This window comes from Propithecus coquereli, unplaced genomic scaffold (assembly GCF_000956105.1).
Source record: "Propithecus coquereli isolate 6110/MARCELLA unplaced genomic scaffold, Pcoq_1.0 Scaffold10, whole genome shotgun sequence".
Lineage (NCBI taxonomy): Eukaryota > Metazoa > Chordata > Mammalia > Primates > Indriidae > Propithecus > Propithecus coquereli.
This window is the reverse complement of record NW_012133858.1, coordinates 7,858,865-7,868,925: the sequence shown is the minus strand read 5'-3', so window position 1 is coordinate 7,868,925 and position 10,061 is coordinate 7,858,865. Positions and strand designations below refer to the sequence as shown.

The 10,061-nt window shown below is 43.7% G+C and overlaps 1 protein-coding gene and 1 pseudogene across 1 annotated transcript in view; one reads left to right on the top strand and one right to left on the bottom strand.

Annotated features, from left to right (window-relative positions):
* The first annotated feature begins 842 nt into the window (after positions 1-842).
* UBXN7 (UBX domain protein 7) overlaps positions 843-10,061 on the top strand; it is a 47,192-nt gene continuing 37,973 nt past the window's right edge. Inside the window, exon 1 of the mRNA XM_012640139.1 lies at positions 843-943. Within this exon, the coding sequence (XP_012495593.1) occupies positions 871-943 (73 nt within the window). The 5' untranslated portion in view covers positions 843-870. The remainder of the gene's footprint in view (positions 944-10,061) is intronic.
* On the bottom strand, positions 916-1,656 carry LOC105808744 (annotated as a pseudogene).

Below are 10,061 nucleotides of genomic sequence, written 5' to 3'. Positions count from 1 at the left end.
AAAGATAAAAAACAAACTCAAAGTAGAGTCCCCTTTTACTATCGTCCCTATTGCTCTCCTCTCTAGAGGTAACCATTACCAGCATTTTGAGGACACATTTCTAGTGTCTTTTTATATTTTTTTCCTCTGCTGTATATACATATACACATTTTCGTTTTACATAAATAGCACCTCCTCGTTTTATAGGTGAGGAAACTAAGTAAGACCCTGAAGGGAGACTTGTTGATAAATTTATTGAAGCCAAGCAGACTTAACAATTGTTTATTAAAACCTACTATGTGTCAGACCCTGTGCCCAGTGCTTTCTTGGCATGAAGGGCTGTGGTGTTTCAGTTGTGCTGGATGGGTCGTCGCACTAGGTTAGCTAAGCGATTGGGTTGGGAAGCAAGTACGAGTCGCTTCAGAGCATGGAGGATTTGTGCTTTGATGGGAGCTGCAGGAAAGCTAGTAGAGTGCGGTGGAGCTGCAAAAAAAAAAAAAAAATACTGTCATCTGCAGCGTGTCTGTCAAGCTTGTGAAGCTGAAATGCGAAGACCTACTACCTGCCGAGACCGAATCTTCCTTGGGAAACTAGGAATCGACACAGCATCTACGAGGATGGCCTTGGAGTTCTGAGAGGAAGGCACCAGTGGATGCAAAAATGATACCCCGGAGCAGGCAGCAACCTAACAGCCAACCCCTAGAGCGGAGAGCGGAGAGCGGAGAGCGCTCCAGACCGGTGGGGAAGTGCGCCTGCGCAGGCCGCTCGGGACAGGGGGGCGGGGCTTGGGGGCGGTCAATGAGCCTGCGCAAACCGCGCGGCAAGGTGGGGGAGGGCGGCCCGTGTGTGTCTGTGTTGTTGTTCGGCGGCAGCGGCGGCGGCGGCGGTAAGATGGCTGCCCACGGGGGCTCCGCGGCGTCCTCGGCGCTGAAGGGGTTAATTCAGCAGTTCACCGCCATCACCGGTAAGAGACGCCGTTACCGGAAGGTGGAGAGTGGGGTCCGGAGCGGGCGGAGGGTCTGTCCCGGGCTTCCCCTTACCTGCATACATTCCTCTCTAGGGCTTTACCCGCGGCTCCCGTCTTCCCTCCTGAGGAAGAGGCGACGACGGCGTCGGGGTCTCTGGGTTCAGGCGGGAGACAGCCCCCCCGCGGTTCCCATACCCTCGTTCTCGGTCTCCTCACAGTATGGAGGGAGACCCACCCCCCACCTCCTGCCAGTCCAGAACAGGGAATGGGCCGAGCCTGTCCGCCTCCGCTGGCCCGGGGACCTGGGGGCGGGAGGAGTGGGGGGCCACACCCGGGCCACCGCCCTCCTTCTCTCCTTCATCATCTTCATCTCTTCTCTGTGCAGCCCTGGGGTGCAGTGCATCTCCTCACCTCTTTTTCCCTTTATTCCCTGGCCAGGTCATTCTTCCCCCCGTCCCTGGCCTGCCCTTCTCCTTTCTGGGCCCTTCGGAGCCATCACTGTGGCCCTGGCGAGTTTGGGGCCTCCCGCCTTAACGGCGAGGCTGGTGGATTCGGCAGCGCCTTTTCGCATCCCGGGGGATAGGCCGCCAGAACGGGGGTGCTGGGGAGTACCTTAGGGACTGAGGCTTTGAGAAAAGAATGAGGGGGAACCCCCAAGCTTAATAGGGGAGGCTTGGAGGAATCCTGGGCGCCGTTTCCCACCTACCCATAATAAAATCATAAAGACTGAGGCGATGGCGCCAGAGCCTCCTGCTGATAAAATAGGGATGGCGGCACAAACTTCTTTGAGAGAACATCTGTTTCTGGGTTGTCAGTGTCCCCCAAAACCTAGGCCTAGGTTTTTCTTTCCCTTTGGACCCCTGCGAAGGGCACACGCAGATCCTATCGCCTGGAGGAAAGGCCCTGAGACATTCTATGAATTCTCTATGTCTTGCTTCTCTCTGATGGTGCTGAACTTTTTTTGCATGAGTTATTAGAGGGCGGAGCAAATGATGTTCTCTGTGGAGTGATTTGAGAGAAGAGTACTCCATGTGCCTGAGCGTAATTTTGCCGTTCTAGTTTGTCATTTTGGAAGGAGGTCAGAATGTTAGTTCCCTCTCTTAACAAATGTATACTTTATGGGGAAATTTGTTAGATGCAGCTTCCACTGTTAATGTTCTTAGAGTTTGACATGCAAGATCTGGTTAAATAAAATTTTATATTGTTTTAACCACTACAGGTTGTATGCACGTTACCTTTTTATAGTTAAAGCTAGTTTTATTTTTTGCTCTGTAATGATAACTAGATGTCTGAAGCATTGTTATTTAGCTTGTGGGCATGAAACATCACGTCAGTGTTGGTAAAGTAAAATTTGTAATAATATTAGGGTGCGGAGTTGAATGATAACTTTTCATAATATATTTAAAGTTTGCGATTGGATTATTACTTTGAAGATGTAATGGATTTCCCAATGTTTGACTAAATCGTTGTTAGGGAGAAAATTAGAAAATTGTTTATGTAAGTTTATGTTGCTGCATTATGTTCATATAGAAAAGTCTTTGAAGTATATCAGATTGAGAAATAGAGAAGTGAATTTTTTTTTGAGGCAGAGTCTTGAGCTCTCTTGCCCTTTTTTTTGTGTGTGTGTGTGTGTGTTTTTGAGAGTCTGGCTCTCATTCCACCCCTCCCCTCACCCCCAGAGTGCAGTGGCTTATTGCAACCTCAAACTCTTGGGCTAAAGGAATCCTCTGGCCTCTATCACCACACCAGGCTAATTTTTCTATTTTTAGTAGAGATGGGGTCTCATTCTTCCTCAGGCTGGTGTCAAACTCCTGAGCTCAAGTGATCCTCCTGCCTCACTCAGCCTCCTAGAGTGTTAGGATTACAAGCTTGGGCCCCCACACCAGGCATGTTGCCTGGTTGTAGTGCAGTGGCACTATCATAGTTCACTGGCGCCTCAAACTCGTAGGCTCCAGTGATCCTCCTTAGTAGCTGGGACTACAGGCATGTGCCACCAAGCCGGGCTAATTTCTTGTTTTTTTGGAGAGATGGGGTCTTTCTACATTGCTTACTTAGGCTGGTCTCAAATTCCTGCCCTCAGGTGATCCTCCTGCCTTGGCCTGCCAAAGTGCTAGGATCACAGGCGTGAGCCACCATGCCCAGCCCTAATGCAGCATTTTTATTAGGTATACACAAAAACCAAAGTGTAGTGAGATGAATCGACTTACTCAGTTGCTTTAATTGTGTTTCTGTTAATCTACACAGCTTGTTTCCTCATTGCCGGCCTCTGTATTGCTTAAGTTGGAGTCCCTCAGTAGACAATGGTATCCGGAAGTCTATAGAAGGGAAGATAATGTTAGACTGTTCTTGATGTGTTGTGAATTTCTATTGGTAATTTTTGGGATTTTTTTTTACAGAATAGTGATTAACCATTAGAAACACATGATTAATTCGTTTTATCCTTTTTCATATATATCTTAAAAAAACATTTTTTAGGTTCTCTCCATGTTTTAGGTTATTTTTTTCTTTTTTATTGAGATAGGGTGTTGCTGTGTCACTCAGCCCAGAGTGCAGATGCATCATGGTTCAATTCAACCTCTAACTCCTGGGCTCAAGTGATCCTCCTGCCTCACCCTCCATAGTAGCTGGGACTACAGGTATGTGCCACCATGCCTGGCTAATTTTTTTATGTTTTGTAGAGACGAGGTCCCACTATTGCCCAGGCTGGTTTCAAACTCCTGGCCTAAAGTGATCGTCCCACTTTGGCCTCCCAGAGTACTAGGATTACAGGCATGAGCCATCGTGCCTAGCCTCTCCACATGTTTTAAATCATGATGTTTAAGATTAAAAGTGATTTGATATTTATTCATTGCTGGATGAATTAGACTGACCTTAAGAACTTATGCTCTGAACCAGCCAGGCATTGTGGTGGGTGCCTGTAGTCCCAGCTACTTGGGAGGCTGAGGCAGAATGATCACATGAGCCCAAGAAATTGGAGGCCGCAGTGAGCTACAGTGATGGCACTGCACTCTGCCCGGGGAGACAGAGTACGACTGTCTCAATAACAACAATAACAGCAAAAAGGAAACTGAACACTCCACCTCATACCCCTACTTTCATGGGGGGAAAAAAAGCTTATGTTCTGATTTCAAAAAGGTTTTACTGGCCAGGCGCGGTGGCTCACGCCTGTAATCCTAGCACTGGGAGGCCGAGACGGGTGGATCGCTCAAGGTTAGGAGTTCGAGACCAGCCTGAGCAAGAGCGAGACCCTGTCTCTACTAAAAAATAGAAAGAAATTAGCTGGACAACTAAAAATATATATATAGAAAAAATTAGCCAGGCATGGTGGCACATGCCTGTAGTTCCAGCTACTTGGGAGGCTGAGGCAGTAGGATCGCTTGAGCGCAGGAGTTTGAGGTTACTGTGAGCTAGGCTGACGCCACGGCACTCACTCTAGGGCAACAGAGTGAGACTCTGTCTCAAAAAAAAAAAAGGTTTTACTTATCTGGAAACCCAACATTCTGTTCAAAGCAATCGCATCTTCAAAAATGTGAGCCTTACCTTTTCTGTGCCATTTAGAAATAGAAGGGATAATTTAAAAATTTTAATGTCTTATTTCTCACTAAATAGGACAAATCTCTCTCTCTCTCTCTTTCTCTCTCACACACACACACAGCAAGTATGAAGTATTAGCTCATTTTTTTGTTTTTTTAAGAAACTGGATCTCACTATGTTGCCCAGGCTGGTCTTGCACTCCTGGGCTCAAGTGATCCTCCTACCTCAGCCTCTTGAGTAGCTGGAACTACAGGTGTGGGTCACCATTCCTGGCTCAGTAATGACTGCTTTTTAAAATTTTTTTTTTAATTGTTTTGTGGACAAATAACCATTTTTCATTGTTTTTATTTGTACAAATTTACGGGGTACATGTGCAATTTTGTTACATGCATAGATTTTATAATGATCAAGCCAGGGCTTTTAGGGTACCCGTTAACCACTTTCTCATCATCCGCCCTACCTCCTTACCCTTCCAAGTCTCCATTGTCTATTGTTCCACTCTCTATGATTATGTGAACATATTTTTTAGCACCCACTTACAGATGAGAACATGCAAAAGATTTTGTTTTTCTGTGCCTGCCTTGATTCACTTAAGATAATGACCTTCAATTCCATCCATGTTGCCACAAAAGAGAGGATTTCATTCTTTTTTATAGCTGAATAGTATTCCATTGTGTATATATTCCACATTTTCTTTATTTATCCATTGATGAGCACTTATGAATAGTGCTGCAGTAAACATATGAGTGCAGGTATCTTTTTAATATGTTGATTTCTTTTCCTCTGGGTAAATACCCAGTGGTGGGATTGCTGGATTGAATGGTAGTTCTATTTATTTTTGGTTCTTTGAAATCTCCATGCTATTTTCCATAGAGGTTCTACTAATTTACATTCTCACCAACAGTGTGTAAGAGTTCCCTTTTCTCAGTATCCTTTTTTTTTTTTTTTGAGACAGAGTCTCGCTCTGTTGCCCAGGCTAGAGTGCCGTGGCATCCTAGCTCACAACACCTCAGACTCCTGGGTTCAAACGATCCTTCTACCTCAGCCTCCCGAGTAGCTGGGACTACAGGCACGTGCCACCGTACCCGGCTAATTTTTATATATATTTTTTTAGTTGTCCGATCATTTCTTTCTATTTTTTTAGTAGAGACGGGGTCTCGCTCTTGCTCAGGCTGGTCTCGAACTCCTGACCTTGAGCTATCCACCTGCCTTGGCCTCCCAGAGTGCTAGGATTACAGGCGTGAGCCACTGCGCCTGGCCTTTTTCTCAGTATCCTTAACCAGCATCTGTTATTTTTTTGTCTTTTTGGTAATAGCCATTCTGATTGGGATAAGATGATATCTCATTATGGTTTTGATTTGCATTTCTCTGGTAGTGATGTTGGCATTTTTTAATATACCTGTTAGGCCATTTGTATGTCTTCTTTTGAGAAATGTCTATTCATGTCCTTTGCCCACTTTTTAATAGGAATCCTATACTCTCACAACAGTAATATTATTATTTATTGTACATATTATCTTATAATTTTTCTTTTCTTTTTTTTTTTTTTTTTGAGACAGAGTCTCACTCTGTTGCCCGGGCTAGAGTGCCGTGGCTTCAGCCTAGCTCACAGCAACCTCAAACTCCTGGGCTCAAGCGATCCTCCTGCCTCAGCCTCCCAAGTAGCTGGGACTACAGGCATGCGCCACCACGCCTGGCTAATTTTTTCTATATATATTTTTAGTTGTCCAGATAATTTCTTTCTATTTTTTTTTGGAAGAGACGGGGTCTCGCTCTTGCTCAGGCTGGTCTCGAACTCCTGACCTTGAGCTATCCACCTGCCTTGGCCTCCCAGAGTGCTAGGATTACAGGCATGAGCCACCATGCCTGGCCTATAATTCTTGATTATAACTTATACATTGTATATCATAGGATATATAATATAGAATTTTGAAATTTTCCCTTAATATTATATCACAAACATATTTTCCATGATCAAACTCTTTGATAATTAGTGGCCAAGGGAAGTTAAATGCTTTGAAGTAATCACACTGAGAAGCTACATACTTTTACCATTGATGCCTTCAGAGTCATTTCAAGCTACTTAAGAAGGCCGGGTGTGGTGGTTCATGCCTGTAATCCCATACTTTGGAAGGCTGAGGTGAGAGGATTGCTTGAGGCCTGGAGTTGAGACCAGTCTAGGCAATATAGCCAGAACCTGTCTTTACCAAAAAAAAAAAAAAAAAAAAATAGAAAAAATTAGCTGGGCATGATGGCATGCACCTGTATTCCCAGCTACTGGGGAGACTGAGGTGGAGAATCACTTGAACCGAGGAGTTTGAGACTGCAAGTGAGTTATGATCAGGCCACTGCACTCCCATCCTGGGCAGCAGAGTGAGACTCTGTCTCTAAAAAGAAAAAAGCTACTTTCGTAGTTATTTGACATTTTATAATATTACTCAGATATCCACCACCCCCACCCCCCTTTTTTTGAGACAGAGTCTCCCTCTGTTGCCTGGGCTAGAGTGCCGTGGCATCAGCCTAGCTCACAGCAACCTCAAACTCCTATGCTTAAGCGATCCTCCTGCCTCAGCCTCCCAAGTAGCTGGGACTATAGGCATGTGCCACCATGCCCTGCTAATTTTTTCTCTGTATATTTTCAGTTGTCCAGCTAATTTGTCTCTATTTTTTTTAGTAGAGATGGGGTCTTGCTCTTGCTCAGGCTGGTCTCGAACTCCTGAGCACAAATGATCCGCCCGCCTTGGCCTCCCAGAGTACCCCTACTTTTTTTGGAGACAGGGTCTTACTCTGTTGCCCAGGCTGAAGTTTAGTAGCACGATTATAGCTCACTATAAGCTTGAACTCCAGGGCTCAGGGCTCAAGTGATCCTCCCATCTCAGCCTTTGGGGTAATTTTTTGTTGTTAAGTCTCACTGTATTGCCTCGGCTGGTCTTGAAAACCCTTGGCTACAAGCATTCCTACCCCCTCGGGCTTCCAGAGCGCTGGGATTACAGGCCTGAGCCACTGCACCCGGCCTGATCTCCCTTGATATTTATTGTATTATACATGGCTTTGAATAACCGTGGAACACTTTCAGAAGTCATATAAATTCTTAAAACATGAAGAAAGAATATGCAGCTGGATCTATTCTGAAAGAACAATTTGTGGAAGTATCCCATTAACACAACTTTGGTTGACATCCAGAATATACACTTGTAATCAGAATAATTCATGGGGTGAAAAAGGGATACATAGACAATATAGAATTGCTAAAAATAAACTGGCAATCAGAAGGTAAGGACAAATGTGAGGGAATAGAAAGGAAGCTGAGAAGAGAATAAGAGGTTACCAGTATAGAATTTCATGGAGCTTTGTGCATAGTAGGTATTCACATATTTCACGAAATTAAAGAACCTTAGTTGTAGAAGAGACCTAAATTTAATCTTTCTCTAAAATTGTTGAATAAATGCATATTTATTATAACAGTTAGGAACTATGGTGTGTAATATTTGGCTTTGTAGCTAATTTCCATTCATACTCTTTTTTTGAGATAGAGTCTCAGTCTGTTGCCTGGGTTAAAGTGATGTCATCAGAGCTCACTGCAGCCTCAAACTCCTGGGCTCAAGTGAGCCTCCTGCCTTAACCTCCTGAGTAGCTGGGACTACAGGCACCAGCCACCATGCCCTGCTAATTTTTTCTGTTTTTTGTAGAGGTTGGGTCTTGCTGTGTTGCTCAGGATTGTCAGGAACTCCTGGCCTCAAGCAGTCCTCCCACTTGGACTCACAAAGTTTTCAGATTACAGGTGCAAACCACTGCTCTCTCCCTGTATGTATTGTTTTATACAGTACATTTCTTTTGGGTTAATATTAAAGTATGTTTCAGTTCTCTGTGGCTGGAAAGGTGGTTGCAAGTGTTCCAGATATTAGAAGAAAACTTTTGGAATTTTAAGAATGATTTCAAAAGGTGACAATGAATTTTGAGCAAAAATTTAAGGGAGATAAATTTATTGAGTTGTAAATGGAATATTACTAATAAATTCAGTATTTACTGATAGACTGCCATGTGCTAGGCATGGTTCCCATCATGAGGATACAACCATGAGCAAGACATGTTGTCTATTCTCAAAAAGCTTAAAGGTTAACAGGAATAGAGATACATGAATAAGTATTGTAATACAGTGAGAGAATGGTAAGGAGCACAAAAGAGAGGTCACGAAAGGTTTCCCAGAAGACATAATTTCTTATCTAAAACTTGTAAGAGAGATGTTTCTGGCAGAAGGAACATGTACAGGGCATGGAGAAGAGAGGGACAGATGTACATATAGACAGAGATGAGAGACAATATGTTTAGGGAATTGGTAATTGAAATCAATAAAGCATAGCTGGTTGGAGATGCAATATATGGAGCAGAAAACATATTAATATAATGGGAGATTCGGATGGGCCTTGTAAACCATGTTAAGAAAGGTTGGCTTTATTCTGAGTGTAGTGAGGAGTCAATGAAGGGTTTTAATTAGGGGAGTGACATAATTAGATTTGGGTTTTTTTGAAAGAGCTACTTGGCTATAGTGGAGAAGAAGTAGGCACAGAGAGCAGTAGAAAACTGTTGTGTTAATCCAAGAAAGATACTGACGTCCTGAAATAAATTTGTGGCAGAGAAGTGGATTCTGAAAGATAAGGGAAGAAATCAGAGGAGTCAAAATGAACTTAGGATTCTGTTTGGACTTCTAGGTATATAACACTACTATTTATGAGGGTAGGGGATAGTAGAAGAGGTTTGGAGAGATGATTAGTTCAGTTTTGGATATGTTAAGGTGCTGCTAGTGGTACTTCCAAATGGAGCTGTTCAACGAGCAAATGAATGTTTGGGTCTAGAAAGAGGAGTGAGAGATTTATCATCTTGATGGCTGTTAAAGTTATAAAAATGGATGGCATCTTGCAAGAGAGAGTGTAGTGTGAGAAAATAATAGGCTCCAGGACACAAAGCTGAAGGAACACCAACATCTGGGGAATTGCAAAGAAGAAAGTACAGAGAAGACTCAGGAGAAACCAAAGATTTAGGAGGAAAGCCAGGAGAGTATGATGGCACTTCAAACATCAGTAGTATGGTGATACCTCTGATACACACTGTAGGAAATCAGAAATCCTTTTTTGTTAGGGCTGGAAGGTATCTTAGAAACCATCTTGACCCGTTTCTGAGTTATACAAATGAGAAATTGGATGCCCACTGAAGTAAACTGAATTGGGGTTGTATATTTGGGTCACTGCTTCTCAAACTTACTTGTAGGAAAGGACCACGCCTTCTTATTAATTTCCAATCTTTCAAAGTACAGTCGTTCCAAAATTGTACTTTTGTGAAATATAATAACTTTAAATTAAGAATACTTACAAGCTGGGCGTGGTGGCAACTGTAGTTCCAGCTAATTAGGAAGCTGAGGCGGTAGGATCGCTGCAGCTGAGAAGTTCAAGGCCACAGTGTACCATGTGAATAGCCACCGTACTCTGGCTTGGGTGACACAGTGAGACTCCCTCTCTTTTATCTATTTATTTATTTATTTATTTTTTTTGAGACAGAGTCTCGCTCTGTCGCCTGGGCTAGAGTG